The 17,709-nt window shown below is 43.6% G+C and overlaps 1 protein-coding gene across 1 annotated transcript in view; it reads left to right on the top strand.

The window, feature by feature from the left end:
* NIN (ninein) overlaps positions 1-17,709 on the top strand; it is a 113,486-nt gene that overhangs the window by 50,637 nt on the left and 45,140 nt on the right. Inside the window, 8 exon segments of the mRNA XM_006160527.3 lie at positions 3,980-4,126; positions 5,167-5,334; positions 6,002-6,138; positions 6,469-6,609; positions 6,897-7,071; positions 12,715-12,825; positions 13,190-13,279; positions 16,772-16,910. Coding sequence (XP_006160589.1) covers positions 3,980-4,126; positions 5,167-5,334; positions 6,002-6,138; positions 6,469-6,609; positions 6,897-7,071; positions 12,715-12,825; positions 13,190-13,279; positions 16,772-16,910 — 1,108 coding nt within the window.

The raw sequence follows: 17,709 nt of genomic DNA, 5'->3' as shown, positions 1-17,709 counted from the left end.
GCGGTCGACTACATGGGAGTCCAGCGACATAGCCATTACGCTAACTGCTGGTCCCAAACATATACATAATTTTAAGATAAGTCTTTCAAAGGCTGAAAATAAGAATTGAAGAGAGTTAAAAGCTGGGGCCACAGTTAGAGCTTTGGGAATCTGTTATTATAAGGATATTAGAAGCCACGCTGTTTGTTTACTCCTAATAAGCAGCATTCTTTTCCTAAACAATAAAGAGATTTATCATCAAAAGCTTCCAAGTAGTCTGGCTTGCAGAGAAGTGTCTTTTCTCTCTTCTCTTTGACCATTAGACACTCTTTGACTCCCTTTTTAAAAGCTTCATGGTGATTTACTTTTTCAGTGGTGGTTTGTTGAGTCATAAAATTAAATTCACCATCCTGAATTATGAACCAGTTCAGTATGCAAAAATCTTGGGTAGTTTTTGCCAAAAAAAAAAAAATTGCACAAACTTGGATTATTTATCTAAAAACAATTCTTGGAATAAGCTAGCCATTTGCAGAGAGCCAATTTTCTTCTGTGGTGGATTTTCTAAAACCTGAGAAAGTAAGTAGCTTATTTAATTATTTTCCCCTGGTCTGATGATGTGTGAAGGATTGCTTACTGAATGTAACTTTACTGAGTGTTTTTGCTCCTAAATAAAAATTGTGACATGTTGTTGTACTCTGTGTTAGTTCTAAACCACAGAGGAGCTAAAAGTTCAAGTGGGCTCATCAACATACAACTCGGAATCCTCAATTCTACAACCGAGAGCAATTGTGGATTAGTCACCCCTGATTTTCTAGATGACGGAAGTGAGATCATGGCAGCTCCCGCTTTCATCAAGGAGAACTAGATTTACTGTCTTCTGGCTGTAGCTAGTATTGTGCCTTCCAGAGGCAAGAACAGCTGCAGGGAGGGCTTAGCAAACTAGCAAACTAGACCTGGGGGCCAGATCTGACCCAAACCCTGATTTCTTTGACCTACCCAGTGTTTCAGAAGTTGAGCTTGCTATACTTTTTTTTAAAAAAAATTATTTATTTTTTATTATTTTTAAATTTGTTATAGGGCATGTGCACTCATGAGAAAGAGGGAGGTAAGAGAGAAAGAAAGAAAGAAAGCCACCAGGTCCAGGACTCGAACCACAGTCGGCCACGTGGGAGTCCAGCACCTCAACCACCAGGCCACCTGCTGGCCTAGCTATACCTTTTAAAATCAGGCGGTTGGTTCTCTGGAACTCCAAAGCCTTTGTGGCCAGAGATGCAGGCAGCTCCTTTGGAATGTTCAGTTTACCAGTCCTCATTACTTGCTAATATCTGAAAACCTCCTGCCTCACTCATTTCCATCACCTCTGGGCCTCTCTGGGTCTTGGGGTTTGTGACCCCTTTTCTAGAGCATTTCCCAGCTTACATCCTGGGAAAGCAAAGACCTGGCCCTGCATCACAGGGAGTAAGAATATCCTTGCAGATAGATGTGGCCAGTGCTCAGACTGCAGGGGCATTCCTCAGTTGCCCTTTTAACCTCTCTTCCTTTCTCCAGCCCTGCCTATCTGCCCTCCTCTGAATCTGCATCCTTTTGCTCACTTCTTGTCCACCTTCTTCCCATCTAACAGTCAGATCAGGCGATGGGCGTGTAGGCAGTGGGGAAGTGGTACACCAATGGGCTGAGGTCACAAGGTCAGGTAGGACAGATCTAAGGTTAGAGCCCAAAATGACCTTGTTGATGTCAGTCAGCACACCTGGATGTCATTGTAACTTCTGGTGGATGGTCTCGAAAGCCTCGTCCTCTAGGAGTTGGTAAGAGCAAGACACAGGGAAACAGACGTGGGTGTAAAACACACTGCTCTGCGAGGCCGAGGGTTCCTGAGTTGTGTCCTGAGACCTTCCTCAGAATGCCAGGCATGCATGTGCCCATGACCCAAGGCTGGCTGGGGGAATGGGTGGATCGTGGTATCTGTCTCTGTTACTCAGGGAAAAAAAATAAATGCATCAACTTAGAAAATAAAAATCAAGACAGAAAAGCTAAGGAATCTCGGCAACCTCAGAATCTTGCCCCCAAATAACCTTTCCACTGATTTGATCACAAGCTTCTGTATTAGGAACAATTGCTTCTTCTAAAGATTTCCATTCTTCAGAATGGTTTCTTGTTTCAGAGTCCTCTCCAGAGGAAGTGGTATGAGAGCCAGAATGGAGACAGATGTTTCCTATTGGATGTGAATTGGAAAAAGCATTTGTGATCAAAGAAATGCCTCCAGCACTTACATAAAGAATAAAATCAACAATTATGAGATGATATAAATCCTAGCAGTAGTCCTGATTTATGAAATGAATATTAAAAACTTGAGACTTTTAGACCTACGTTAGAATGGACCCAACTGTAGGGTCTAATACAGGAGTGAATTTGTTACTAATTCTATTGGGTCATTGGAAAAGTCATGACATAGTCTTCTCTAGTTTTCTATGCAAAAATGCATCATGGCTTTTCCAGTGACCCAATAGCTCCTTGCTACTCAGTATGTAGACATCACAATTTGTTAGACACACAGAACCTCAGGCGTCACCCACTGCCAGACTTACTCTGTTAGAGTCTACATTTTAACAAGAGCTCCAAATAATTTCTGTTTTGCACACTGGGCATGTTCCTATAGAAAAATTTAGCCCCAGAGTAAAGAACTATCCCACTGCCAGCAGGAGGTCTTTGCCTTTTCTTCTGGTTTGGTGGCTTCTTGCTGCTCTGTTCTCCCCCTCCTGTGGAGCTCAGGAACAAACATCTCCCAGGAAAGCCTCTAGGTGGTGCTCTAGTCCCATTTCCCCATCTCCTGTTAGATGTCTGGGCCCCTCAAAGGGTACCCGTAAGCAGTGGAAGCGCTCATTTCACATCTCTTAGAATCTTTGTTTTACACACACAAATCCTTTTCACACCATCTTTGGTTCTCCTGTGCTAAAGCATTAAAACAAAAACCCAACACATGCCATGTTATTTCAAGTAAGGCTCTAACCCCAAGTTATGGGTTCAGACTCTCAGATCACCTCAGTCTGTTCAGGCCAGATTCTGCTGTGTTAACATTACCAGTTAAAAGAATTCAATATGAGAAAAATATCACTTAGTGTCACAAAAGGGTGACTGTTTCACTAGCCTCTATTGTTTAGACACTCAGAAGCTTTATCTTTATATTTCTTTAAGTAAATTTTTAAAATTTGTAAGCATAATGCATAACAATATTAAAAGTTACCTATACTAGGAGTGTGAATAAAATAGAAAATAGACCAGCAGGCTGTGTGGAGATGGAGGAGGCTGGATCCCACATAACTAACTGCTTAGCTCAAGTCCTAGACTCAGTGGCTTGAAAATCATACTAGGCATGTGTGCATATGCACCCCAAATCCTGAGAGGAGAATGGAGGAGAAGGGATTGCAGCATGGCCATCCCACTGGGGGCAGGGGTTATTTTTCACTTGTTCGGTCTGTCTGTCTTTGACAAGCATGCACATGCCCTATAGCGAAAGAGAGAGAACAGTTCATTACTAAGTTGCACAAGATTCTAAGGAGGTTGAAAATAGTCTTTTGAAAGATTTGTCTATGAGAGAGGACATCTCATTACTGGAAAAGGAAATCAGTTCAATGAAATGAGAGTAAAGAGACGTAGTTGTATTTCTGGAGTCCTAGGATCAACAGCAGTACTGGTTTCCATGGGTCAGATGAGTACGTTGGGCACTGTTATTCTGAGTGAAGTATTTAATATAGGTGGCCACTCTTGGCCCAGCTGTGGTGCTGCAAGTGGTAGCAGTAGGGCACAGCCCTGTAATGCTGGGCGCATCCTGTGTTGACCTGAAGCACACCAGGTGTGAACACCTGTGATCCTGGCAGGTGAGGAGGGCTGGGGGGATTGCAGCACGAAGAGACCCTCTTGAGGGTCTCTGTTCATCTCTCTTGTTCACTTTCTCAATAAAAGAAATCTGTATGTCTGTGAGTAAATGGTTTCTCTTTTCTAGATGCTTGAGGAAGTATTCCATAATCTTGATCCTGATGGTACAATGAGCGTAGAAGACTTCTTCTATAGTTTGTTTAAAAATGGAAAGTCCCTCACACCATCAGCGTCTACTCCATATAGACAACTGAAAAGGCATCTCTCCATGCAGGTAAGAAGCATACAGCAAGTGTCGTCTTTGTAAGAATTAGAACCTATGTGAATAATTTCTTTTTTGTTTTGCTTTGTTTTGTTTTTGGGAGGGGTTTGGAGAGGTTTTTGCTATAGGGTGTGTGCACTCTCCAGAAAAACAAAGACAGGGAGACAGAAAGCGAGAAATCACCCTCCACCCCCAGGGGAGATGGCCATGTTGTAATCCCTTCTTCTCTCGGGATCTTAGACACACATGCACATGCACCCGGCGTGAGTTTAAGCCACTGGGTTCAGGACTTGAACCGCGGTCTGCTACATGGGAGTCCAGTGACATAGCCATTACACCAACTGCTGGTACCTATGTGAATAATTTCTAATGAATTAATCCATTGTCTGAAGCAAAGTACTAAGGAGAGAAAGTGAAGCGAAAGAAGAAGAAGAAAGACTAAACCGTAGGGAAGGAAAAGTTGGTCTGAGAATGACCATAAATTGCAGATTGGGACGGCCACTAATTATGCCTCTTGATATCATCTCTGGGTCAGAAGAAACCTTGTGTTGAGGGGTGCATCTCTTCTATGTCAGTGGACTCTACCCGAGTTCTTTTTTTTTTGAGAGTTTTTGCTATAGAGCACGTGTGCTCGCCAGACAGGCAGAGAGAGACAGAGAGACAGAAAGCGAGAAATCACCCCCCCAGGGGGGTTGGCCACGCCATAGTCCCTTCTCCTCCATTCTCCTCTCGGGATCTTGGGCATGCACGCACATGCACCCGGCGTGAGTTTAAGCCACTGGGTCCAGGACTTGAACCGCGGTTGACTACGTGGGAGTCCAGCGACATAGCCATTATGCTAATTGCTGGTCCCATTACCTGAGTTTTTGATAAGCTTTGTGTCTTGACTCACTTAGAAACAGAGCTCCAAGGGGGTTCTTGCCTTTTGTTGTCTGCTCGTGTAAATTAGAGAAACATGCCTTCTGCTCACTGCGGGCATTCCCACCAGTTTTGAAATTTCTTGTTGAAATGCTTGGTGTCGAGCTGAGCTTGCTCAAGTCTCTTTCTTCTAGTCTTTTGATGAGAGCGGACGACGTACCACAACCCCCTCAGCGATGACCGGTTCCATTGGATTTCGGGTCTTCTCCTGCCTGGATGATGGGATGGGCCATGCCTCTGTGGAGAGAATACTCGACACCTGGCAGGAAGAGGGCATTGAGAATAGCCAGGAGATCCTGAAGGTGTGGCAGCTAACGGGGGAGACAGATGACAAACGGGGGAAGGAAAGAAGTTTTTCAGTTGTTTTTTGAAAAATTGATTTGACTTGAGTTCTCCTTTAAAAAAAATTATTTATTTTACTTTACATATTATTATTATTTTTAAATTTGCTATAGGGCACATGCGTTCACCAGAGAGGGAGGGAGGGAGGGAGAGTGAGAAAGCAAGCTGCCAGGTCCAGGACTCAAACTGCAGTCAGCCATGTGGGAGTCCAGTGCCTTAACCACCATGCCACCTGCTGGCCCTGATTCTCTTTAATGATTCCTCTAGTCACCAGACCTGAGAAAAATGAGAAGTCACTTTGCCCCACACCAGGAATGTGACACTAGCTTTCTGTGTTTTTTACTCCCAAATTATGTTCATGAGAAATGCTCTTACCTGGTTTCTGGTTAGTAAAGATTCAGATTGTAACACTGTTAACTTAGTATTTTTTGAAAACACAAATAACCACATTATGCTTTCCATACAGAGAACTATTTAAGTTCTAGATTGAAAATTGTTCCTAAGCGGTCACTAAAAATGTAATCATCCGGTTTCTAGGCTAGATTCAGTTCTTTGCACTTAAATTTTCTGCTTTTCGTGGATAGACCTTGCGACTTGTCTTAAACTGTCATTCGCTCTGATTTTTAGGCCTTGGATTTCAGCCTTGATGGAAATGTCAACTTGGCAGAATTGACTCTGGCTCTGGAAAATGAACTTTTGGTCACCAAGAACAGCATCCACCATGCGGCTCTGGCCAGCTTTAAGGCTGAGATCCGACATTTGCTGTGAGTTGGGCAGAAGGTTCGCCTGCTCCGTTCCCTTTCCGAGTTGTCTGGCAAGTCCTTCACGTGTCTTGAGTAAACACTCTTCCATCCTGTGTGCAATATGGCTAATCTGTCATCTCACTGCTGCACATCTTCCCGAGACTAGGAAAACGAGACAGGACTTGGATTGGCATGTAGGCTTTGGAAGGGAACCGTGGAATGCCTTTTTGTTTGGGGAGGTATTTGGTTGTCTTGGTTTTGTTTTTCTATTGGAGCAAGCCAGATGAGAGGTTTTTGGGTCTCCGTGGCTTAGAAACAGTTTCCATTCACTCGGTGTACTTCTGGTTCTAGGGAACGAGTAGATCAAGTGGTCAGAGAAAAAGAGAAGCTTCGATCGGATCTGGACAAGGCTGAGAAGCTCAAGTCACTAATGGCCTCGGAGGTGGATGATCACCATGCGGCCATCGAGCAGCGGAATGAGTACAACCTCAGGTGCGACCTGCTGGCCCAGGCCCTTCCTCTCCTCCCCGGACCCAAGGCAGGGGTGTAAGCAGATATTGGGGCAGGGTAGAGCGTGGTGGGCCCTGTCTTCCTGCCTGTTTGGCCACACCTGGCTGGGGTGACGTTGGTGTGGCTGAGACTAAAGGAAATCAGGACACACTAGGTATTTTCTGGAAGTGCTTTCCATCCCCCTGACTCTTGTGTTTCCGTCTTTGGTGCACCCACGTAGGGATCTCTGAGGAATTAGATGGCAGCGTGTCGGTTTTTCCTCCTCACAGAAAACTAGATGAAGAATACAAGGAGCGCATTGCTGCCTTAAAGAATGAACTCCGGAAAGAGAGAGAGCAGCTCCTACAGCAGGTGGGCAAGCAGCGTTTTGACCTTGAGCAAGAACTCGAGAAGGCAAAAACAGAAGAGAACTACATCCGGGACCGCCTTGCTCTCTCTCTAAAGGTAACGTGTCATTAGCGCTGTCGCGCATGTGCCTGCCGGGGCTGTGACATGGAACACGACTGCCCCGTGAGAGGGCCAGGCACAGGGCCTCTCAGGAATCCAAGGGTTCCTGAGAGTCTGTCAGCTGGGTCATCCCCCAGTGTGGCAGAGCCCCTGCTGGGACCTGGGTTCGGGGCAGCCAGGCCTCCGTCCTGCTGACCGTGTTGATTAGCCCGTCCATCCCTGCAGCTGCGCTGGGTCCCCGGGAGTGTTTTGCACCTGGCTTACACCTGCCTTCCCGCAGCCTGCTCCCCCAAGCCTGTTCTCACCTACAGATTGTCCTTTGCCTTCTCTTCTGTCCCCCTTATCCTCACAGATGGCCTCCCCTCCAGCCAGCAGCGGCTCGTGTGTCTCCCACCTCTGCACATGCCTTTTCCCTCCCACATCTCCTCCCTGTGCCTCAGTGGTCCTACTCGTTACTAGGTCCTCTCACCAGTTAATATTACGATCTAGGTACCACTGCTTAGGAAACCTTGGTCAAGTTACCCAGATCCGTTCCCTAACGTACACATTGGGCACCGTAATACCGGCCTCGTAAGATTGGTGTGGGGAGCTTCCAGGTGCTACCTACATGGTGTCTGGAAAGTGGCACGTATATTTAGGGAGTTGGTGGTTGTCGCTGTTATGAAAGGTCCCTGGAACTCTGCCCATCAGAGACCAAGGTAATTATCACCTGCTCACCATTCAAGTGCTTTATCCCCTGAATCTTTTCCCTGGTTGACATCATCACCACGTGCTCTAAGTCCCAGGAGCTAGATCCTCAGCCACCTTCCTCGTCATCACCTGTCAGTCTCCAGGTCCTGTTGCTGTACCCAAACGCCTCCCACACTTACCCCTTCCTCTGCGTTTCCCAGCCTTCCGTCAGGCTCAGACCTCAGCGTGGTTTCTACGCTGATGAGCGTGTGTCCTGGACAGTCCTTTCCACGGTTTTTTCTACCTCCTTGTGACCAAAGATCAGTTACAGTCCTGCTGCTTCCCTCGGTTGAGACGAAACCAAACGACCCAAGGTGTTAGCAGTCAGGGCACCAGAAGGGGGTCTCATCCTCCGATCTTTATAACCTCAGCTCCTACCAGTAGCCCCAGGACTGTGTCCCTCCCTGCATCCCACCCCACCACACCTTCAGCTTTCTGGGTTCCTGAAGGGCAGGGCCCTTTTATGCTGCCTCACTGCTTTTCTCAGCACTGCAGTGAAAGTACTTTTCACTCCTGTTAGAGTTATGTTCTTATTGCTAGAAGATAGCGCTCTTCCTGCTGCGTCATCAGCTTCCCTCCCCACATCCAGGCTGCGTTCGTTCCCTGTGGACTGTTACGGTATCTGAGAACCAGCACAGCACCTCCTACACAGTGGTTCCCCTGCATTATTTCAGCATCTCACTTCAGATGTACTTCGAAAGATCAGAGAGCCAGCTCATGGCATTGTTAAGGCAGCTGGATCCCACAGGGCCAACTATGCAGTTCGAGTCCTGGCCTGGCGGCCTGAGAAACACTCCTGATGTGTGTATGCATGCCCAGGTCGCAAAAGGAGGGAGAGATGGAGAAGGGATTGCAATGTGAGCACGCCCTGTGGCAGGTGCCTTCACGCTTTCTCTCTTTCTCTTCAGCAAGTACACATATCCTCTACCAAATTAAAAGTAATAATAAAATGTTTTCAAAGGAAAGGTAAGAGTTACACAATTCTCATTTTTTAAATAAGAGCACTACTTTTTAAGAATTATTTTAAATTTTATTATTATTGTTATTTTTAAGTTTGCTATAGGGCATGTGTGCTCACCAGAGAGAGATGGACAGAGAGAAAGAGAGAGAGAGGGGACGGGAGGAAGCACTCTGCCAGGTCTGAGACTCAAACCGCAGTCGACCATGTGGGAGTCTAGCACCTTAACACTTGCTGGCCTTCGAATTGTCATTTTAAGGGAAGGTTCTATTTTCTTACATGCTTCAAGTGCATTATTTTCATTTCCTTTATTTTATTTTTAAAAACTGGGTCTCACTAAGTTGCTCAGTCTAGCCTCAAACTCGTAACCTTCCTGCCTCAGCATCTCAAGTCGCTGGGGGGACAGGAACATGCCACTGCCACATCCCTTTTCCTCTCCATATTGCTGTGTGAGGGTGTGAACTAGAATATATTAAAAACATATTGGCTCTGGATTCTTTTTGGCAAAATGTACTTAGAAAATAATGATCTTCTAATCAGCCTTTAGCACTGGAGAAGAAAATGTGTCAAATGGCATGTCTTTATGCGTGTGTGTTTTGTCTTAAAACAAATGTGGGTAGAAATCTTTCTGAAAAGTACTATGCATTCAGATCCTTTTCAATCAAAGAAGAAAAACCTTGTGTGGGTTTCATTTGGTATTTTATTTCAGTAACTTAAACCTATATAAATTATGAACTTTTATGTGTGGCTTTCAGATCTTTAAACCAAAATAAAACTTTAATTAAATATAAGCCAAACTATTATATAGTAAATGAAGAATTGATCTTAAAGTTACTCTTTATAGTTTTGCTGAAGTCCTGTTTGCCGACAGTTGAACAAGGTATTTTATGACCAGTTTTCTTTCGTTTGACAATGTATTGGGAATATTTTCATGTCAGTACATATACTACCCACGTGCTCTCCAATAGAAATACAGCACAGTCAGCCAGCAGGTGGCAGGGAGGTTAATGTTGCAGGATCTCACATGGCTGACTTTGCCATTCAAGTCCCAAACCTGGAACCTTCAAAATCATGTGTGGGATCAACAGTTGGTGTAATGGCTATGTCGCCAGACTGCCATGTAGTCAACCACGGTTCAAGTCCCAGACCCAGTAACTTAAACTCATGCTGGGCACATGTGCGTGTGTGCCGAAGATCCCGAGAGGAGAATGGAGGAAAAGGGATAGTGGAGTGACTATCCCCCTTGAAGGGGTGACTTATCACTCTCTTATCTCTCTGTCTCTTTCTGCCTTTCTGGTGAGCATACACACCCTATAGTAAAACCTATTTTAAAACAATCATGCCAAGCATATGTGCATCCATGTCCAAAATCCCAAGAGAAGAATGGAGAATATGATTTCTCACTCTCCCCGCCACACCCTAAAGCAAACTATAAAACAAAAAAAGACATATAACACAAGCCACATATGCAATTTCACATTAAAAGGTAAAAAGAAACAAATTAATTTAAAATCATTTAGCCCAGTGTCTGTAAGACATTATCATTTTGATATGGGATCACTATGCGAAATTTGTGACTGTACTATTTAAAACCTGCATGTATTTTACATGGACAGCACATTTCAGGTTGGATTAGACACATTCCAAGTGCTCAGTATCTACACGTGGCTGCTACAGGCTACCATACTGAATAGCACAGTTCTACATGGTCAAACAACGGGCAGACTGGGCCAGCGGGTGGTGTGGTGGCTAAGGCACTGTAGCCTACATGGCCTACTCTGCTGTTCAAGTCCTGGATCTGGCAGGACAAGATAGTTATCAGAAGTACAACTAGTGAAATTATTAAGACCCTACACCCTGGAAAGGCTATAAAGTTCTTTAATCTTTCTTGCAAAATGGAATACGTCAGCCCAAAATGTGCAAATCTGATGTCAGAAGAAAAATAAAATTACTTGAAGAGAAATATTGCCAAATGAGACAGAATAGATCATACCGTGTCTTTTTTTTTTTTTTTTGAGAGGTTTTTGCTATAGGGCGCTTGCGCTCGCCAGACAGAGAGAGACAGAGAGACAGAAAGCGAGAAATCACCCCCCGGGGGGATGGTCACCCTGCAATCCCTTCTCCTCCATTCTCCTCTCGGGATCTTGGGCACGCACGCACACTCGCCCGGCGTGAGTTTTAAGCGACCGGGTCCAGGACGCGAACCGTCATCGACTACGTGGGAGTCCAGCGACACAGCCATTACGCTAACTGCTGGTTCCCACCACGTCTTATTATTAAACTGTCAGAAATAGAGCCAGGCAGTCACACGGCTGTAATGCCACTGGCTCCACATAAGGAAAGTCCCAGGTTTACTCCCCAGACCTACCTGAGCATGCGACGTGCTTGCCTATATGCCCGTGATCCGTGCCAGCCAAAACCAGGGGTGAATCATGGTGTGAGGACCCTGTGGGGGATTTCTGTTCTCTCTTGTCCTCTTCTCTCTCTCTCATGGAAAAAATAAACTTAAAAAAAAAAAAAAAACAACTTTCGATCAGGTCTTTTTCATGTGAAAAAGAGCTTAGTACTTGTCATTCCCATGTTGTAATCACGCTGGGAGCATGTATGTGTGGGCCAGAATCCCAAGAGGAGAATGGAGGAAAAGGGACTGCAGCGTGGCTCTCCTTCCTAGGGGGTGACTTTATTATTTTTTTTTTAACCAACTGAGTTTTATTTGTTGTATAAACCAAATCACCTAACATCTTTCACGTGGAAAAATACTAAATTTGAATAAAGATATTACAAAATGAATTAGAGCCCAATAAAAATTAGCTTTGGGGAGGGAACATAATTCTACTCAATTAAGGCAAACATTTTTATAGACCACAGATTAGTTTATTTTTAACACCCATCATGCCATGAATTCATAGGGAATAGGTTCCAGTAGCTCAGGCTCCTTTCCATTGGTTCTCACAGAGTGTGCTTCTCTGGGTGGAGCAGGCTGGCGCTTTAGTTGAACCCAGGTACCTTTCTCTTTGGCTTCTTTCTTTTTCTGGTCATTTTCCTTCACACGTTTTAGGAAGCTATCTCTGCTCTTAGAATGCTTAATATGCTCAATACGCACATTGATTCTCTTGGCAAGAATCTTGCCCTTAACTTGTTTGTTCACAACAATGCCAACAGCATGCTGGGTAACATTGTAGACTTCCAGTTTTGCCATGGTAACATTTGTGGGGCCCTCCTTTTTGTACAATACCCATTCCCTTGATGTCTACAGTATCACCTTTCTTGTAGATTCGCATGTATGTTGCCAAAGGAACCACTCCATGTTTTCTAAAAGGCCTAGAGAACATACATTGGGTGCCTCTCCTCCCTTCCCTTTGTGTTCATTTTCCCTTTGTGTTCGTCATTTTGGTGAATTACTGGAAGATCTCTAGGGGGTGATTTCTCACTTCCACTCTCTATCTGCCTCTATCTCTGGCAGGAGCACATGCTCTAAAGCAAAAATCTGAAAAGAAAATATTTATATACACACTTATTAAAGCTATAAGAAAGACACCAACTTTTTTTTTTTTTTTTTGAATTGTCAGAAGGTATGTGCACTTGCCAGAGAGAGACAAGAGCAGAAAGCACCCCCCAGGTGCATGGTCACACTGCAGTCCCTTCTTCATCTCTTCATCCTGTTGAGATGCAGAGCACACACTCACATGTGCCTAACTTGTTTTTCCAGCCACTGGGACTAGGATTCGAGCTGCATGGTTGGCTCTGTGAGACCCTGCTCCCTTCACCACTGGGCCACAGGGGTAACCATGGATACCAACCTGTTACATTTCCTCTGGTCTCCTCCAGTTCACTAGAACTCTGTAGTGGGCAAAAGATGGAGTGGTTTAAGATCTAGAACACGGATGTGTGCTGTGTATAAAACGGTACATGTTGCTTTATTTCTTAATCTCTACCACATTTAATTTCCCCAGGAAAACAGTCGCCTGGAAAATGAGCTTCTGGAAAATGCAGAGAAGTTGGCAGAGTATGAGAATCTGACAAACAAACTTCAGCGAAATTTGGAAAATGTGTTAGCCGAAAAGGTAAAGCTGCTTAAATTGGTTTTCCTGATAGGCAGCCCAAACCTGTTTTCTCAGCGGAGCAGAAGCAATACCAACAAGAACATTTTTATTAGGAAATTATTTGAAGAGCTAGAGGGAGTTGTAACTTCTGTAAGGGTGTAATTTAGTAGGGAAAACATGGCCTGGCATTGAGAAACAACCTCTGCCGTAGCTGAACACTAGCACGCTCTCTACCATTCTGTTCGTGGCGGTTCTACGCAAATGTCACATTCCTTTCATACTCAAGAGACTCGTGAACAGTGATGAAACCGGGGCCTTTGGAATGTTATAGGTCAAAGGAGGGCCCTTGGGAAAAAACGACAGCTTTGCCCTTTTCCCCTTCTAGTTTGGTGACCTCGATCCCAGCAGTGCCGAATTCTTCCTGCAAGAAGAGAGACTGGCACAGATGAGAAACGAGTATGAGCAGCAGTGCAGGGTAAGTGGCCGAAGAGCACTGGGACCTGAGCGTCACCGTTTACTTGCTGCGTCCCTTAATCTGTGAGTGCCCCGGTTTCTCACCTCTGGGATGACGAAGTAGGCACACTCGCCACACAGGGCCGTCATGATGGTTCGGTGAGTGAGTATGCAATGCTCAGCACAGAGGCAGGGGCGTAGGAAGGACTGGCACGAATGTTGACTACCGTTAGTCAGTACCCTGAACTTCAGGGAATCATGCAAACTGCACTTAGGCCTGTGTTCTCTATGTCAGAAATGGCTAGTGCATACTTGAAAATGGAGTTTTATTCCAAGTAGAAGACTCTGTGGTCATGTCCTTCTTCCATGATTAGCCTTTTCTGGTTGAGCATTGCAGATCTAACCTGATGTAATTTGTTTTTGTCCTTTTTGTCGTTTCCTGAATACATTCTTTACTTTATTCACAAAATGTTAATGAAGCAGAAACCACTCAAGCCTTTAGGTTATAAATAATTTCTAATCCCTACAAAGAAACACTTGGTTTTCTTAAAAATAATAATTTATTTTATTTAGCATGATTAATTATTTTTTAAATTTGCTATAGGCCCCGTGCATTTGCCAGAAAGACAGAGAAAGAGACTGAATACATTCTTTACTTTATTCACAAAATGTTAATGAAGCAGAAACCACTCAAGCCTTTAGGTTATAAATAATTTCTAATCCCTACAAAGAAACACTTGGTTTTCTTAAAAATAATAATTTATTTTATTTAGCATGATTAATTATTTTTTAAATTTGCTATAGGCCCCGTGCATTTGCCAGAAAGACAGAGAAAGAGAGAAAATAGGAGCCCGTGCATTTGCCAGAAAGATAGAGAAAGAGAGAAAATAGGAAAGCAGGCTGCCGGGCCAGGACTCGAACCTCAGTCAGCCATGTGGGAGTCCAGTACTTTAACTACCGCACCACCTACTGGCTTCCATAAACACTTCTATTTTTTGAGAGAAAGATTTTTGCTATAGGGCATGTGCATTCACCTAGAGAGACAAAGAGAGACAGAAAGCAAGAAATCACCCCCCAGGGTGGATGGCCATGCCACAATTCCTTCTCCTCCATTCTCCTCTAACAATTTTGGACACAAAGGCACATGTGTCTGGTATGAGTTTCAAGCCACCAGGTCTGGAACTCACACTGTGGTCGACCATATGGGAGCCCAGTGCCTTAACCACCATGCCACCTGCTGACACCAAAACATTTATCATATAAATCTTTTATTTTTTTTTCTAAGAGAGATTTTTTGCTATAGGGTGCATGCACTCACCAAAGAGACAGAAAGCAAGAAATCACCCCCCAGGGTGGATGGCCATGCCACAATTCCTTCTCCTCCATTCTCCTCTAGGGATCTTGGGTATACACACACACACACACATCCAGCATGAGTTTTAAGACTAGGTCCGGGACTTGAACCATGATCAAGTATATGGGAGTCCAGTGATGTAACCATTATCCCATCTACTGGTGCTTTTTATTTATTTATTTTTTTATTAGCCTCTTTAAGTTTAGGAATTTGAAGTTTTTAAAAGGTGTTTAAACAAACACTTGTTTATTTTACGAAGGTAAGTACCACAGAGTTCTAACTGCTTTAGATAATGATTGTAATTGTACAGAGATGAGAAATAAACAGTCACCTCCTTGTGAGGTGTGTATCTTGTCTACTCAGGAAATAGATGCACACATCTGAGAAAAGAAATGGAATATATCTATTGTTTTATCATTTTTACCTCTTGATTAAATTAGATAGAGGCGTTTTCTGTAGGGTGCATGCACTTGCCAGAGAGAGACAGACAGAAAGTGAGAGAGAGACTCCCAGCAGGGATGGCCATGCCGGAATCCCTTCTCCTCCAGTCTCCTTTTGGGATTTGGGGTGCACACACACATGTGCTCTGCATGATTTTCAAGCTGCCAGGTCCAGGGTTCAAACCCCACAGTCAGCCAGGTGGGATCCAGCACTTTAACTAAGCTCTACACCATCTGCTAGTCCTCTCTAAATGTTTTTAAATTTAAATGAATTCATCAGTAAAATCTATTAACCCTACCTCCCAAAATTCCCCCAATCTACTCATTTCCTTTTTAAACAGCTTTATATACCATGTACTTCACCAATTAAAGTGTATTAACTTAATTATCCTGTTGTTAAAGTCACAGGATTTTTCAACCATCATCATAATCAATTTTCGAATATATTTATCACCCCAAAAGTATTAGGTTGTCTGGAAAGTCACGACATATTACTCTGTTTTTCTGTGCAGAAATATGTCAGGACTTTCCCGATAACTCAATACTTCTATTCCATTTATCCATAATCTTTGTCATGCCCCCCAGCCCCAGTCAGCGACTAATCTATTGTCTGTCTCTATAAATGTGCCTGCTCTCTACATGTCAGATACATGGAGTGAGATAATATGTGGTCCTTTGAGACTGACATCTTTCCCTTAGCATGCTTTCAGGGTTTATCCGTGACACGTATCTGTACCTCATTCCTCTTTATGACCGAATAATATTCCACTGTATAGATACACAACATTTTGTATAACAGTTTTGTATGACATTTTGTATAACAGTTCATGGACATTTGGGGGGGTTTGGCTATTATGACCAATACTACTATGTAATTTGTCCATATGTCCAAGTTTTCGTGTGGATACATGTTTTCATTTCTCTTAGCTATACCTAGAAGTGGAATTGGTGGGTCGTATGATACTGCCAAACTTCTTCCAACCTTTTTGGAAAAATGACTTTTGGTCCCATTTGTATGAGAATTTCATTTTCTCCACATCTTCACCAACGGTTGTTATAGCATATCTTTTTATTTGTTCAAATGAGAGAAAGAGCAGAAGAGTGGGAAGGGGAGAAGAGAAAGAGGCATCTTTGATAAGGATTCTTCACATCATGATCCCCTCCCAGTTATCTAGGCCCTCCATACCCGGCCCGTTGAGGTCAGTCTGGGATCCAAGCCCAGGCTTCCCCTGTTGCTCCAGCCTCACAGAGACACCATCATGGTGGGTCCTACATGTCTTTTTTACTCTAGATATCCTAAACGATGTGAAGTAGATCCTTTGCCCATTTATTTATTATTATTATTATTACTATTTTTAAAATTTGCTATAGGGCATGCTTCAGAGATAGAGATAGGGAAAGTGTGAAAGCAAGCAGCCAGTTCCTGGACTCATACTTTCGTCAGCCATGTGGGAGTTCAGCATCTGAACCACCATGCCACCTGTAGCTCATTTTTAAATTGAGTTCTTTGTCTTTTTATTATTACGTTGTAATAGTCTTTATGTATTCTATTTACAAGTCTCATATATAATTCGCAAAACATTTTTCCCATTAATAGGTATTTTTTACTTTATTGTGTCGTTTGAGCACAAAACTTTTGATTTGGATAGTGTCTAGTTTATTTGCATTTTTGTTGCTGTGTGTGTCACATCTAAAACCTGTGTTGCTTTTTAAACTCCAGGTATTGCAAGACCAAGTGGATGAACTCCAGTCTGAGCTGGAAGAGTACCGGGTCCAAGGCAAAGCGTTCAGGCTTCCTTTAAAGAACTCTCTGTCAGAAGAACTTGAAGTAAACAGTGGTGGCACCGAGCCTGAACAGGGTACACATACATGAACGCTGTCTTTTCCTGAGTCTCTAATTTTAACCTTTGCTTTTAGAATCATGGCTGAATATGAAATTGCAAAACTTTGGCAATCTGGGAAAAAAAAATAACTTGGCAGTCCTCTTTTCTTGAGCTATTTTATTGTGGTCTGGTTTTTCATTTGTCCTTAAAGTCTTTCTGTGAGAGTATTTCCATCTGATTTTGATACGCATCAACAGAATGATGGAAAAATCAAACCACAAGGGTATTTTATTTGTTTAAAAAACAAACAAAAAAATATTGGCCACAGAACAGTGGAGTGTTGGAATTCCGGCTCTGAACTGCCGAATCCCCTCTTTCTAAGAGAGTGCCTAACTGGTAGAAGATGGTTTTGGAGAAAGGGCCAGCCACAAACCACAGGCTCTATAATGGCTTTCTCTGCTGGCTGTGCTAAGTGTCTATCTTGCCTCTGCAAAACAACAAATAAGATAAATAAAGGTTGGTTGTCCGGGCATTTGAGGAAGATTTTGAATGACAAGGCTGAAAGGGAAAGTTACTGGGAGCTCTCCTTCTTCACTATCAGCTCTTTTCCCCTCTCCTGATAGCCTATATCTTTCCTCAGGTGTGTTGAGTTTGAATTTCAGAAAGAGCTGGTAAAGGGGCCAGCAGGTGGCATGGTGGTTAAGACAACTGGACTCTCACATGACTGACCCTGGTTCGAGTACTGGACCTGGCAGCTTGCTTTCTCACTTTCCTTCTCTCTCTCTGTCTCTCTCTGGTTAACTTCAAAAAAATAAAATAAAGGGACCAGCAGTTA

Source organism: Tupaia chinensis, unplaced genomic scaffold (genome assembly GCF_000334495.1).
Source record: "Tupaia chinensis unplaced genomic scaffold, TupChi_1.0 Scaffold000688_1, whole genome shotgun sequence".
Lineage (NCBI taxonomy): Eukaryota > Metazoa > Chordata > Mammalia > Scandentia > Tupaiidae > Tupaia > Tupaia belangeri.
The sequence above is the reverse complement of the archived record's forward strand: the minus strand, read 5'-3'. Positions and strand labels throughout refer to the sequence as shown.